Raw genomic sequence first — 15405 nt, forward strand, 5'->3', positions numbered from 1 at the left:
TGACCTGAAGCTGTTGCTGAAGACAGGCTGAATCTTAGAAAAGATTTTGCTATGTATTGTGTGCCGAGAAAGAACTCCAGAGGTGAATTTAATGGCCGATGTCTGGAGAGTTCACTCTGTGAGATATTGATGGCTGTGGTTCGCATGTCAGCTTGATAACAGCAGAATGGAAGAGAACATGACCTTGTACCACTCAGATAAACACTGCAAAGAACTGAACAACGAGAGAAAGAACTAAACTCTTTCAACACTCCAGGTCTGGAAGGGCTACACACATGAAATGGATGATATATCTACAAGATGAAATTGAGGTGAAGGTGAAAAAGGTGAAAAAGCAGGCAACTGGAAGAATGGTTAAATGGGAAGTGAAGGGTTTCAGCTGGATGAGACTAAATAAGAAATGAAGCAGCTATGGGGGAAATCTTGGACATATGATTGAAACGGGAGTGGGAAACCTGATTTTAAGAAACTGTATTAAATTAACTTGGTTTGATTTGTAATAATTTGGAAAATCAATAAAAAATGAAAATACAGTATGAAAAAATGACAAATGAGACCCGTAGTACATGCTGGTATAAAGGTAGGTCCTGGGTGGATCAAACTACTATTTAGCTGCTTTCTAGTCCTCCCAAAAGCAGATATCCAGGATCCATGTCAGAGAGTGGTGGAAAGAAGAAGCATTCTGAGATGCCAATGGTAAAAGATGACCACAGATGAAGATGCCTCCTTCAGAGGTCATAATCAGGTGGCTCACCAGGGTTTCCCATTTTTTTCTGGTGCTGGATGATGGCGATTCCTGCAATAGCAGTAACTACAGCAACTCCAATCATCTGCAGCCGAATGTCCAACCACTGCATTGCGGTGTTACTGGCAAAACGGCAGCGCTGATTCAGTTCAAGTCGCAGCTGGTTCTCTGTCTCAAACCTAGACTGGATACAACACAGAGGTTAATATCAGGAAGAGATCCATTGCAGTTCTCAGTACCTCTTTTTCTCAGCGGTCACAGGACCAGTTCCCCAAGTCAGCTCTTTCTGTGCATATTTAGACCTTCCCTGCCTGAAGAGCAAAACTCACCTGCCTGTGGCCCTGGTTGCTCGGATTGTGCTGAGGCCTGTCAGGGTCTCTGAGAAGTGAGTGTAGATGGGGGACAGGGTGAGACTGTAGAGGCGTTTGAGTTCTCGGGAGGTGCGCCGATAATAGCGCTGAATTGAGTAGTAGATGGCAGCCAGGGGCAGCAGAACGAGGCCGATCCAAGGCAGGCCATAGGTGATCATCACAAGCATGCCCAGCAGCCCAAAGATGTTGGCCAGGAAGATGTTGAGAATGAATGGCAGGGTGTCATCCACACAGTACAGATCTGAGGAGAAGCGATTAAGGATGCGGCCCGTTGGCGTGGTGTCAAAGAAAGTCACTGTGGCCTGGCAATAGAAGAAAAAGATTGTAGTGAACCATTGTGTGCTGTTTCACACTTTTAGAGATTGATCTGTGTCCTAAAAAGAAGCTGTGTCCAGAGGCTGTTTTTTGTGGCAGCTAAGTAATTTAGAGATTATGGCACACATAAGCTGCTTAATTCTTGTACTCAAGACAAAACACATCATACAATACATGCTTCTCCCAAATGTGATGATGATGATGATGATGATTATTACATACATCTCAAGCAAATTTACAGACATGGCATAACCCCCTCCCAAAAAAGGTAGGGTTTTTTTAAGTAAAAAAAAAAATAGCGGCAGAGACCTATTTTTTCCAGCTGGAAAAGCTTGTAGAAACAAAAAATGTCATCAGTTGTTTCAGGAAATTACAGATAGTGGGCATATCTCAACAAGGAATGCTGTTCCAATGAACCAGGAACAGCCAAATTATATCCCATGATATAAAAACTTATTACATGAAACAGTTTTGAATCACTAGACAAAGCAAAGGGTTTGTTTTAAAGGATTAGAACCAGTTTGTTTGATGAAATATAAAGCCTTTAGCCTACTTTTTTTTTTCTATCTCTGGGACAAGCCTTGCCATAAGCATTTTGATGGGCCATTGCAAGGACCTGCACCCATGTAAGTAGAGTGACCTCAAACCAAAGCCCAAGAGGGAAGGAGGCTAATCAGATTTTCTTGCTGCATAAACTGTGGAGGAACAGGGAGGAATGCTAGTTTGAGCTTGCCCAACAGGATAATATGCCATCTCTTTTCTTTTCCCTCCTCTTTGCACAACAAGTTCTTAACAAAGACGCCTCATCCCAATAAAAAGTCACCTTCATGATCCAGCTATGAGACTTGCTGTGGGGAAGAGGAGTATCCTAAGCAAGTGACTATCTTATCCTAACCTTGGTTTGCGTGATTATTTTCAAGACAGATATAAGAACTGTATAACCTGTTCTAAACAAAGAGGAAATACTGCATTTCCAAACCATAGTGATGATTATTTTCTCGAGCCATTTCTCTCAAGAGACCTCTGGGGTTCGTGGTCAGCACTTCAGCAAAGGATTAATACCTTCCACCACAGTCAGCTGAAATTAAATGGGGTCTGGACATATGAACTCCAAAGAAGAGCAAAGCAGGGAGGTGGGCTTTAAGAGCAGCTCCCCTTCTTCTCCTGCCTGTCCCCAAGCAGAGCTTCCAGGACCCAGAGCTGTCCTGTCTGACAGACTTTACCTTCATCACCCTTTTGAGCAGCCTGTCGTGAATGACAATTGCAGCGTGAATGGTGCCATAGGCAAAGAGGAAGGCTCTCAGCATCGTGAAGACAGAATTGGCCCCAGCAATGCAGCCGTACACAGTCAGGTAAAAGTTCACGTCCAAAGTGCCATTTGAAGGAACGGAGGCAAAGACTGGAGAGCTGAGGAGACAGACAAGATCAGTCAGGAATGGCAGCTCGCCTGATGTCCAGCTCCTTTGCCAGGTTTTGGGCAAAGTCAATAGGACCGCTCTCAAAGTGAGGGGAAGGGGTATTCCTAAGAAGGCTCCACGCTGCTCCCTCCCATTATGCTCAGGCCTGGTGCGGCATCTGAGGCAAAGAGGCAACCCAGTGTCTCCCTGACAACACCCCAGTGAGTATGGGGGAAATGTCAGGCAGTAGCAGATTGGGGGGTGGGAGTGGAGGTGAAGCAGCCAGCCAGCCGACTTGCCTGGTAGTCCTCCCTTCATGGCCAAACCCTTGAAACAAAGAAAAAAAGTTGTGCCAGCCTGGGTGGGATTATCACCTCACCTCCATGCTTGATAAGCTTGCCAGGGGGACCAGGCATGGGCCAGAAGTTCCCCAATCCTTCCCTGCACCTAGGTGCCCATTTCCTCTCAGCAACCCATCTGGTAGGTTTTTTTTAGATCTTTCCGCCAAGCTTCTCTTTCGTTTCTATAAGTTTTGGTGGCTCTATCAGTAGTGTTCGGTTTTCCACTCATGCCAAGGCAAACCTTCACAAAGGGGCTGCCAAAACAAAGCCCACGTGTTTCTGCACATTCACTGACAGACTTAGTCCTCAGACTCAGTTCATAGCTTATACCAACATACACGAGTCCCCCATGGGAGAAGAGCAGCAACTGTGAGGACGGCAAAGCTGGCAAGTTGCTGACAGAGGCGTTTTCTGGGCGGGGTAGGCTGGAAATCCAGTGTGACAACCACCAGTCAGAGACATTCCTAGAAGCTGTAAGAATGCACAAGTATCAATGAGTGAGATTTAACCCTACCAATTCAAAAATTAGCAGCTAGTTAAGAGGCCTTTCATGTGAGTTTTGAGTTGTAAAAGTAGCCACAAGGTGAATTTATCTGTCCATTTTAACTGTCCAAACTGTTAGGGTGTGATTCACCTCACGGGTCCTGTCAAAGCAAGCCCTGTGCAAGGGCTTTGGCTTGCGCAATGGGGCTTCTCCCCTCCTTCCCCGCCCCTTGGTGCTCCCTGAAATTGGTTGGGAGAACTCCACAGAACAGAAGTTGGGGGGGGGCAGGAGAGGGAGGATAGCTGTCTCAAGAGGACACAGAATTTATGGGAGACAGCAAGAAACCAAGACCAGAGGAGGAAGAAAGTGAAATCCTTACCTTGCATTAGCAGCAGTGAGAGAAGGATGGACAATGCCAGGCAGCTGCCCACAGCCAGCCAATATGCTTGGTAGACCTGGAAAGCCACAGCCCCTTCTTTCTTCTCTTCCTCTCGCTTGAGGAGACAATTTGCGTCATTTGGCACGCCTTCCTCAGGCTCTACCTCTTCTTCTTGGCTATATTCAGTGGGTACTTAGGAGGCAGAAAACAACTACAGGTCATGGCATGCAGGAAGGGTTCCTTGATGGGCAACCAGGTACCCTTGAGTTTAAAGACTTCCCATTTTGTGATATATTTTCAGTTAAATTAAAATACCTGGCAAACCCACACTTCCATCAGCTGCATCCTACTTTGGTCTGTAGACCTGGCTGTTTATAACTGGGAGCTATTGCTCTTTTCCTTTTCAGGGCAGACATATGTCACTCTCAAATTTGCTTAAAGCAGAGGATGAGATCTCCTACTGCGTCTGTTCCCCCCTGCCCTTACATACAAAGAAAATAAAGCTTCTGAAGAAACCTCATGCTAAGGCTAAAATGCAGTGTATGTGTGTGCGTAGTCTTTATACTAAGAATCTTCGGCCCCTGGTGTCTATTTTACTGACTGTAGTAGGTTTAGGCAATTATTTTAACTTGATTTGATTCATTTATAGACCACCAGATTAGGTGGTCTGCATCAGATTAGGATTCCAGGACAATTCACAAGATAATGAAGAATAACCATGCATTAAATAAAACCTGAAGCTCATAACTCTTTGCTCAAAATGAAACAAGGAGGCCTACATGCTCAACTGGGGAGTAAGTAATGTTCCTTCTTTGCCTTAGATTTCCAAACTAGTTCACTCCTCAACCTGGCCAACTAGTCCTGATGTCTAAAAGGTCACAAACAAAAAGATTCATAAATGTTTTTGCTCAGTTACCATGTATCCGGCAGAAGCATACTAAAATCCTCCTTAAAACACCCAGAACTTACTTTTATCCTTCTTTGTCTTGTCCATCTCCCTGAGCTGAGGGGCAGCTTGCACTAGTGGCAAGATCTCATTTGGAGTTCCTAGAAAAAAATACCAATAGGGTTGCATTCGGCAGAAACTTAACTCTGTATCTGTTACAGTGCGATATCATCTGCCCGAGGCTCCTCTCTTTGGTTCTGAGTTGCCTTTTTGCATAAGAAAGAGGTCCTGCATGGAATATTCTCTAATCCAGCATGGTCTCCTGTTGGCTAAAGGTGTGTGTGTTTTGGGGAGTTTCACCAGTTGGCCTTTCTTTCTGCAATCCTCAGCACCACCTTCCACTCTATTCTGGAGGGTCTACCAATCCTCCACAGCAGATCCTTAGGAGCACTGAAGGAGGAATTGGCAAAAATGGCCTCCCCTCTTTTTCTGCATGTAGGAACATCCTGTGAGTGAAGCTCTGTCTCTCCACATAGAGCAACATGCCTAGAAAGATTTCTGCTCACTCTAGCTCTGTAATCTATTTGGAAACCTCATTTGCACCCCTTAACAATTCCCTTCTCCCTAATCTCATCTGCTCACCTGCACTGTTGTTGCACTTTCCCCTATTTTGGATATTTTTGCAAATTCCGTTGTTTACCCACATTGTGGAAGTTTCTATTTTATTATCTGATTTAGCGTATTTATGGTCCGATAAACCTTCAGGGTAGCTTACAAGATACCAAATTAACAAAACCACTTTTAAAAAATCATAAAACAACAATAAATGAAATGAAACAATTGAATCAATAATTAAAATGTATTAAAAAGTGCAAAAAAAAACCCCAAACAAACTGCACAGGGACAACTAAAACACTACCTGCTTGATTTAAAAAACACCGTGTGACTCACCCTCTGAATTCCCACTCTGAGGAGGGCAGCTCAGAACCTAGGCATAGAGAAACAAAAGTGGTAGAAAACACCAGGCTATACCTGTCTTGAGTATTCTGCCGTTGTCCATTAGCAATAAGATGTCAGCCTTTTCCAAAAACTCTGTTCTGTGGGTGCAAAGAATCCTGGTCTTACGTTTGAGAATTCCCAGAATGCACTTCTGCATAAGGTGTTTGGCTACATCTGCATCAACAGCTGCCAGTGGGTCATCGAGAAGGTAGAAGTCTTTATCCTAAGGAAAACAGCAATATAAATATTAAGGCTTTCTGACTTTGAAATACTAAGGATGGTAAAAAAAGAAAGAAAAACATCTGAAAATGACCTTCATTTGTTTGTTAATTTAATAATAATAATAATAATAATAATAATAAATTTATACCCCGCCCATCTGGCTGGGTTTCCCCAGCCACTCTGGGTGGCTTCCAACAAAATATTAAAATACCACAATACATCAAACATTAAAAGCTTCCCTAAACAGGGCTGCCTTCAGATGTCTTCTAAAAGTCTGCCAGTTGTTCTCTTAGACATCTGGGGGAGGGCGTTCCACAGGGAGGGCGCCACTTCCAAGAAGGCCCTCTGCCTGGTTCCCTGTAACTTGGCTTCTCGCAGTGAGGGAACTGCCAGAAGGCCCTCGGCACTGGACCTCAGTGTCCGGGTAGAACGATGGGGGTAGAGACGCTCCTTTAGGGTGTTTGTTTCACCCTAGTTCTTCTTAAGGGCAGGACCTGTCAATGGAAGCATCACCACTTCTATTTCAAGTTAGTGCCATCTGAGGCTGCTTACCCAGCCCTTTATATACCTGGTAAACAGCTCTTGCAAGCGCAACTCGAGCTTTCTGTCCCCCGCTGAGTGTAACTCCATTCTCGCCCACCTCTGTCTGATCGCCTGCTGGCAAAATCTAAAAGTTAAACAGAGAGATGATAAGTAATTTAAGAAGTGTTAAACAGATGCACTGAGCTATAGCAACATCCAGGACCCCTGACTTTGGTTCACAGCTCTAGTGCGAAGTCCTTCTGGATAAGCAACCAGGTGCCAAAATGTCTGCAGAGAAACCAAGGAGATTAAATGGCAGTTGGCAGCCACTGCCAAAATCAGACCACCTGTTGGTTCTGTTAATGTTGATCTGAATCCATTGAAAGGAAGGAAAGCAGAACCGTCCTAACACATTGTGCCTGGGACTCGGTTATATCATTAGTGTGAGCACAAAGTGGCAATTCTTGACAAGAGCAAAATGCTATTCCAGTTCTTTTCAGTTCAAAGGCAGAGTGAATATAAGAATACACCGAAAACAGAAGCTTACCCCTCAATATTGATGACTCCCAAAGGAAACATATAATTAATAACAGTGCTTTGACCATAATCCTAGGAAAGTCAGTTGCACTTAAGTCATTTGAAACAATGGGCTAGGTTAATCGTTTTAAATGGGGCCTTCACCGATTTTAGTGGAAAGTAAGCATGACTAACTTTTTTTACATGGGGACAACTGTATACAAAAAATTGTATTAAGAAAATGCAACACAAAATTCAAAAAGGAGGGCTCTTGGTAATGTTGCCAATTTGACCCGGTTCTGTTTACCATTGAAACAAGAAGCTAGGAAACAGCTCTGGAAGTCCACATTACTAAGACTCGCATTACTAAGCTTTAGGTGGTCTTCTTCTCAATATATTCGAGACTACACGGTTCCATATACAGCCTATTAAAAGCTCTTACATTGTGCACTGGGAATTCCCAAAGGCAGCCATACATCCGATTGTTGAATGCACATAGAGCACCAATGGTCCCTAGGGAGCCAACCTATTTTTTTTTTCATAGGACACTCACATTCAAGTCATCAGAGAGAGCACAGGCCTCAATGACTTCCTGGTAAAACCTGGCATCATATTCCTTCCCAAAGAGGATGTTTTCACGGATGCTGGTAAACTGGATCCAGGGCTCTTGCGTGGCCAAGCCAAATCCTTTTTCCAGATCCCAGACGTAAACTTGCTCACCTCGACTGTATGCATCCCAGAGATGGGCAGGAGAAACAGACAAGGGAAAAAAAGAAGAGGAATTTAAAATTGCTGTGAGAGTGGGTATGGAAAACAGGCCTTTCCAGTTATTAATTTCTATGAAGTTTGATGGTGGACCTCTGTGTGCTTAGGAGTTTTCTAATCCTTGTCATGATTAGGCTTGTGGTTACCTAATAGTGAGGGGAAACACTTTGAATGGGCCCAGTGAATAGTGTTGGAGTACCTGATATTGCAAGTATTGCTGAAGCTTAGAAATTGTGGAACTTGTATGGGAGGCCTCTGATAATCCCATATGTAAAAGGAGGGTGTAAGTATAATGAGCACATCAATACTAAAGAAAACCACTGCAAATAATTAGATTATTATTACCTTGTATGCCCTGGCAGTGAAATAGGTTTTGTGGCTATACTCTGGTGAGACCAGATTCAAATTAAGCCTTAAGTCTTGCAGATGAAATCATGGGTTCTTAAGACACAAGAAGCAAAGTAGTATCGACTATTTACCTACTGAGTTCTCCAGTGATGGCTGCCAACAAAGAGCTTTTTCCACACCCAACTTTCCCAACGACTCCCACCAGTGTGCCCTGCAGAGGGAAAGAGGCACCAGCTGTTTCAGAGTTCGTTATGCAACCTTGCTGTAGCACTTCACAAACATTCATTCATTCAGAACACATTCTTGTTCTCTCTGCAGAATGGAAGTACAAAGACTCCAATATCACACGGCTGACCCAGCGGCATTTCCCTGGACCGTTGCTCCTTGTTGCTCACCTTTGCCACCACCAGATCTTGAATAAAGAGCTGCAAACTTCCTCTGGGCATGTGGGATTCAGCATTTTCTTTGCTTGCTGGTGACCATGAAAAGGTGGTGCGGCGCATTTCTAGGACAGAAGATGGGTCAGAAGGGCCATCTGCAATGGAAAAGCAGCAGCACATCTATAGGTAAATAGGACAGGATTTAACAACGTTGTTACATGCGTGGAATGAGATCTACTCACTCAATGGTACTCCCTCCCCCTTTGTGCGGCCCCTAAATCTGCTCTGGAGAGTTGGGGAGAAACCCAGAACAGGTTTAGCAGGTATGCGATTGGAGGAGGGGGGAGTCCTGCTGTGTGAATGGACCTAGTTCCTCAGTGCTGTGGTGACTTCCCCCCATATTCAAGAGGTACATTTGGGAACTATGAACTTTTGCAGGCTTTTGCAGGAAACTGTCTTGGACCATCAGCTGCCTCCTTAAGAGGGCTATGCAGATGATCCAAAATAAAGAAGGTATCCATCTTTCCATAAAACTTGCTTATTCCTTCACCTGCCCATGGGTTTCACAACTTTGGCCGTTGAGAGAAACCTAGAGTGTTACCACTGGAGCTCCCTGGTGGAAGCAACAAGATGGGAACTCTGGATTAGCAAATCCTGGCATCCGGAAAAGGAGCACTGCTATCAGGATACACTTGAACACCAAATTTTGTGGTTGAGTCCGTAGCCAAGCAGAATACCCAAAGGAACAAGCAACCCCCCTGCTCTTTTCACATCTATTCCCAACGACTCAAGAGCACTTCTTTCCCTACTCTGGTGGTCTTACCCAACACCACCTGTTCTCCAGTTTCCCCAGTCACCATACCTCTGCTATAGTAAGCATCCAGATCCTGGTCTGTGAGCTCAAGGAAGTGCTGGACTCGATCCAGAGATACTTTGGCTTCTAAAATCCCATTCAGCACCCAGGGGAAATTATTGAGAGGTAGAATGAGCATCCCAACAAGTGCCAAAGCTGTAAACACCTATGGGGAGAGAGAAGATTTCATGGGATGAAAAAGCTCAGAGGGTTAAGCAAAGAACTGAAGTATCCAAAGAGAGCCAGAGAAAAGCCATGTTAGTAGTTGTGAACAGTGTGATGTGTGCTCAAATGTTCAAGGGTGTGTTTTAAGTGGACTTCCATTAGGGAGCATTATCTTGGGGTCTATGTCTGAGAAACATCAGCTCAGATTTAACCTTTCTGAGCAAGCTTTAATTCCTGAACTGTGATAGGAGCCAAGGCTACAAAAGCCTAAGAGGAGGGTAGAGAGTCTGAGATGGGAAGGAAGAAACCATCACTCTGTTGGTTTAATATTTAATACTTTAATATTGTCTGCTTTCATATTATGACTTTACTGGAGAGGATTTTTATATTTTTTATAAGGTGGACAATTGCTTCTTTATTCCTCTTCTCTTCTAACCGATTCTGCTTTTATATTTGTAATAAAAGAGTAAAGCTTGAAAGACAATGAACCTTGTTTTGTCTAGGCAATGCTCTGTATAGAGTCTGTCTCACTTGTGAAGCCACTTACTTCTCACATTCCAGGGAAAGCTATCACTCAGGTAGGAGGTCCTTACTTCTGACACTAAAAGCAATTTTATTTTCCCCTTTTTATTGCTCTTCAGTAGCAGCAATGTTTAAAATTGCTGGAAGTTTGCCTGAGCAGTGATACCTTCTGAAGCCTCTGCATACACCATGACAGTTTATTCATCTGTTCATTTATTTATATAAAAGAAACAACCTTTCTATCCCATGACAGTGAACATTCATCACTAAAAAACAAAAAGAAACCCAATAAATGTAAAATGAACAATAAAACCAAAATAACTTAAAACAAACAAATAGCAGTGGAAGAGGAAATACAGAAAGCATGCTGGAACAAAGTTGCCTTCAACAAGCTAATTGTTAGGAATGATACAAATCTCCTGGGGTATCGCAATGGAAAATGCCCTTTTGTGCATCCCAACCAACTTCTTCTCTGACAGTGGCAGGACGTACAAAAGGACCTCCCCGGTTGATGTCATTGGGTGGACAAGATCATATAGGATGACTGTTGTTCAAGTATCCTGGCCCCAAACAGTGTAACACTTCAAAGGTAAATGACCAGTACTTTGAATTGAACCTGGAAACGAATGGGTAGCCAATGAAGCTGGAATAACAAAAGAAGTCAGCTGCATATCCCAGGCAGAGGGATCATCAAGGAATGGGCACAGCTCTTACCTTGGTAGCAGAGAGCTGGTGTCCAAGTAGAACATAAGTGATGAAGATGACAATGGAGACAACCACAGGCAATGCTGCCCAGAGGTAGACACACACAGCATCCAGGTATTTGATTGCTCGAAGGCTCTTCAGCTCCTTGGCTCTGCAAGTATACACTCTGCTGGCAAAATGCTGCTCCCAGGTGTAGAACTTGATCACTCGCATGCCACACAAGAACTCCGTCATCAGCTGCAGGTAAAGGGAGATGCAACACAACAATCACTGGCATCTCTTTGTCACAATGCCTTCTATTTCAGCTAGGGCCTAAGTTAGCTATATGAGACACAGCACAGAATCAAAGTCATGTTCTCTTCTTGCTTGGTGATGTATCAGGGAAACAAAGTGCAACACAAATACTGGGATGATCCATTTAAGGTACTGTAGCCAGAAACCCAATTCCTTCAGTGAAACAGTATACAAAGGGAAACATCCCCGAGGAAGGCTAGAGCACATGCAAGAGGTCACAGCTTCAACTCCTTGTATCTTGTTAAAGGACCTCCGGCACCAGAGCTGAGTAAGATCTCTGCCTGAGACCTGGACGTACCACTGGCCATTGTGCTTGCTCTGGATTTCCTGCATCAAGGAGGACTAGGTGGCCTTCAAGGCTCTCATTTCATGGTAGGTCAGTTTCTGGAACTTGGTGACATATCGTCTCTTGGATTTGTGTGTGTGTTTGCTGGTTTACCTACACTGCTGGTTATTTATTTCCTGATAAATCATTGCAACATCCAGTTATTATTTCTGCTACTCAACATTTTTAACATGGATACCTAAATAAGTCAACATCTTTAAGCCTAAATCACAAGATCAAGAGGCAAGCAGTATGGCAAGCCTTCAAATACCACATATCCCCATCTCACCTTGACACGTTCATCTTTGTGCTTCAGCATTTCCTTGTTGTTTTCCATGATGCGATTGGCAACCACTTTATTGATGGGCAGAAGAAGCAGAGCCAGAGCTAGGCCTCCCAGGAAAGCTATGCCTACTTGCTGGTACAGGAGGTAGAGGGTGATGGCAAATTGGAAGGGAAGACTCCACAGCTCGTGGAAACTGAGGCAGAAATTGATCAAGCGGTCAGTGTCGGTGCTCATGAAGTTGACAATCTCGCCAGTGGTGAAGCCAGCCAGGCTGCTGCCACTCACCCGGAGGGCTTTCTGGTAGATGGCAGAGATAACTGCAGTGCGCACCATAAGCATCATCTTGTTGATCTGGTAACTGAACTGGTTACGCAATAGGGCACCCAGTAAGGTACCAGCAAAGAGTCCCAGTGCATACATTATCCCATTGCTGAGAGGTTCTTGGCGTGACTCCATGAAACTGACCAGCAGGTTCAGAAGCAGGGGCCCAGAGAATGCCAAAAGACTGCCAGCCAGTTTGAGCAGGCCCAGAGAGTAATAGCGTAGCCCAAAGGCAGCATGCAACACTGATAGGAGATGTACAGGCTTTTGGGTATCACAAGGATGTGCTGGAGATGAGAATTCATCAATTCTCAAGTTACTTTTGGCAAATGATCTGTCCGTTGAAGACGCAGTCTCTTTATCCTCTTGGCTGAGAGCTGCTTTTTTCCGCCAGCAGGAGTAGAAGTGTTCACAGACTGCAATGGCCTGGAGCTGTCGAGGGAGCTGAAAGACATCCTGTGGCCGATTCAGCATCCACAGGTAGCCACGCTTCATCAGAGGGTTCATCCAAGCATAGGAGAAACACGAGAGCCAGCTCTCTCCATCCTCTGCCACTCCCTGCCAAGAAGGTGCGGGGATCCCTGAGTCTGTGACCAGGGGCTCTTGCTGCCAGGAATCATTGAGAGAGCAATAGTCTAGCCTGCTGGTTGTAGGAATGATATACCCAACTACATAGAGAAGCAGAGAAGCTAACTGCAGGCAGAGGATAGACAGCCAGAAAATGGTGTCAGGTTGAAGCTGCTGACCACCCATCTCAGTCTGGCAGCGCCACACCAAGGTTATAATAAGTGATGGGATTGGAAATAAGGCAAGGATTAGTAGGATGGTAGGGCCACGATTGAAGCTGTATGGAGACTTGTAGAGAGCAAGTAGTGCCAGGCTGTGAGTAAGCCATGCCAATGTGCCTGTGCCACTTGCTAATACTTCCAGGTACAAGGAGTCCAATTTCTGTCGCCAAATAGCTGCTGGAATTATGTCAAGGATGGACAAACCAGCAAAGATAAAGGACGCAGCAATTCTGCATTTCCACCCAGTTCTGTACACAGTCTGAGAACCTAAAGACCTAGTAAAGACAGAGGAGAAAGTGTTATGAAATGATCTTATCCCTTTTTCTGATGCCCTCTCACTATTTGTTCATCATTCTTGGAAGTCTGCACGCCTCGTTGCCTGGCCTCTCAAGCATCATTCAGTACACAAGAATTGCTACACTGATTCAGGCAAAATAATTGTGCTGTCCGACACACTATTTGCGATTATTTTTTCATTAGAAGAAAAAAAGATTCAACCCTCTGAACATTCACATTTACAATTATTCCTGTGACAACAATTAAACTGGCTCTGTGTGGTCTATCTTTTGTTTGTTTCATTGGGACTAATTCTCCGGTTGTAACTTTAATTGCCTCGTTAGTCAGAAAACCAAGTAAGTTTCTAGACTACATAAAGAGGGTGCCAAGGAGGGTGATAATTTCACTATATATATCATGGCTCAAGAATGTCCCATCACTTTAATTTTAACAGTCCCCCCCAAAAAAAGAAATCCACAGAGCTTAGGCGCACATATACATATTTGTGTGAATAAGCCAGATGTTGCTCACACCTGTTACTATACCTTGGTGTTCCTATGTAGCAGGCACTTATTACAGCAAGGACCATGTGAGGTATAGTGTTCAAAATCAGCTGGTTAAAACAATGTCCGACATTGTTGTGGACCCAGACAGGGAGTGGATTTACGGGACTGGTCCCACACAGATTGGCTAGGATCTCCTCCATCCTCTGTCAGCAACAAGTACTGTACAACGGTCAAGAGTTCCTAAAGGAAAAGACAGGAAAACAATGAATGAAGCATAAAGAAGAAGTAATTTATGCCACAACCTGAACATTCTTGCAATGAAGAATAAAACCCTTTTACCACTATATTTCCTTCTTTTCTTTGTACAAGCACTGCAAAATGAGATACACACTGTCAGGGCTGCTACCCAGTCCCAGCTCACATAGGACCACGCTAGCCAGCGTTCACGTTATAAGAGTCTTTATTGGTTTACAGGTTCCATTTCCGAACTGCAATGTGCAGCCCTACGTCTTCTATGTCAGACCGGCGAAGACCCGTCTGAGTCTCCGCCTCTTGCACACCAGCTTAATACCCTAGCCTTGCTCCACCTCCTGCGCCTTTCCTTCCGTCTCTGGGTCCTTCTGCCCCCCGGGGTCTCCTCCCTCCTACTCTCTTCTGACGCTGACCCCCCGGACCCTTCCGCCTCTTTGCGGCGGGCTTTGGGACCTGGCTCACTCTCCGGGCTGCTTACTGCGCCAGCTTCCGCTGCATTTGAACTTGGCGCGCGCGCCCAACTCTCTACCTTCCTCTTGACCGTTTCCTCGCTTCCTGATGAGGGCGTGACTACTCCTGACTCATGCCCTCCCTCCTGCTGAAAGCCTCCGGACCCCGATGTCTGGTCCCCTTTCTCCCCGCTGCTCCCAGCTGGGCACGTTGGTCCCGATTTCCAGCTGCTGCTCTCTGATCCCTCTCTGGCCCCTTCTTCCTGGGGTGTCCCCCTGCTTTCCCCCCTTGCTCTGACCGCTGGCGCTCCCTTCTGGGAATCCTCGGACTCACTGGACAGGCTCGGGGATCTCGGGTCGTCATCCCCACTCATCCTTCCTTCGTATTCCTCCCCCTCGCTCTCTGTCTCCTCCCTTCTCTGCGTCTCTGCTCCTGAACCCCTGACACACACATTAATTCCACCTACCATTTTTCCAGCTGTCAGAAAAAGTAATAAAATTCATAATCTCATCAAATACAAAATCTTGTATGTTGGCACTTTTGAGAGGGAGACCTTCTGCTAAAGTTTCCAACATGACTGGTGACAGTAAAGTGGTATCCAGGTCTAACCTGCATAAAAATCCCCCCATCCCAGGATGCAGGAGTGGTGGCTGTAGTCATTCCTGTGAGAGAAATGCATTTTCACAGAATCTTCTCCATTACTGCAGGTTCCATTGAAACTGTCAATAAGTACTGAAAAGAGGTGGTGGTGATTTGCCAACACTTCAGATCTTTTTAGGGCAGGTCCATACAAGGGCAGGATCCTAAATGCAATCAATTGTTTTACAAACCAAACAGCCAAGTAGATGTTTCTCCTTTAAGACTGAAGGCTTCCAAAGTGCTGCTTCTTCATACAGGCACTAACCTCCATCCTCTATCAGTCAAAGCCATGCTGCCCATCCACCCCCATTATTATGATGTGGGTTCCTTCTCCAGTTTTCAATGAATGGCTG

General features: G+C 44.9%; 1 protein-coding gene across 4 annotated transcripts in view; it reads right to left on the reverse strand.

The window, feature by feature from the left end:
• Positions 1 to 13911, reverse strand: part of ABCC10 (ATP binding cassette subfamily C member 10) — a gene marked incomplete at its 5' end in the record, with an annotated part of 20800 nt that extends 6889 nt beyond the window's left edge. For 2 of the 4 annotated variants that reach the window (XM_082216225.1, XM_082216223.1), the window contains 15 exons: positions 755 to 924; positions 1075 to 1418; positions 2655 to 2838; positions 3508 to 3640; positions 4033 to 4224; positions 5002 to 5079; positions 5951 to 6140; positions 6708 to 6806; positions 7731 to 7902; positions 8422 to 8501; positions 8686 to 8825; positions 9533 to 9689; positions 10925 to 11152; positions 11824 to 13204; positions 13751 to 13911. In XM_082216225.1, coding sequence (XP_082072351.1) covers positions 755 to 924; positions 1075 to 1418; positions 2655 to 2838; positions 3508 to 3640; positions 4033 to 4224; positions 5002 to 5079; positions 5951 to 6140; positions 6708 to 6806; positions 7731 to 7902; positions 8422 to 8501; positions 8686 to 8825; positions 9533 to 9689; positions 10925 to 11152; positions 11824 to 13204; positions 13751 to 13911 — 3709 coding nt within the window. Of the gene's footprint in view, positions 1 to 754; positions 925 to 1074; positions 1419 to 2654; positions 2839 to 3507; positions 3641 to 4032; positions 4225 to 5001; positions 5080 to 5950; positions 6141 to 6707; positions 6807 to 7730; positions 7903 to 8421; positions 8502 to 8685; positions 8826 to 9532; positions 9690 to 10924; positions 11153 to 11823; positions 13205 to 13738 lie in introns of all 4 variants that reach the window. The other 2 variants (XM_082216224.1, XM_082216222.1) reach the window with 1 other exon arrangement.
• Positions 13912 to 15405: the final 1494 nt, after the last annotated feature.

The sequence above is a fragment of the Podarcis vaucheri genome (genome assembly GCF_965113315.1).
Source record: "Podarcis vaucheri genome assembly, chromosome: 3".
Lineage (NCBI taxonomy): Eukaryota > Metazoa > Chordata > Lepidosauria > Squamata > Lacertidae > Podarcis > Podarcis vaucheri.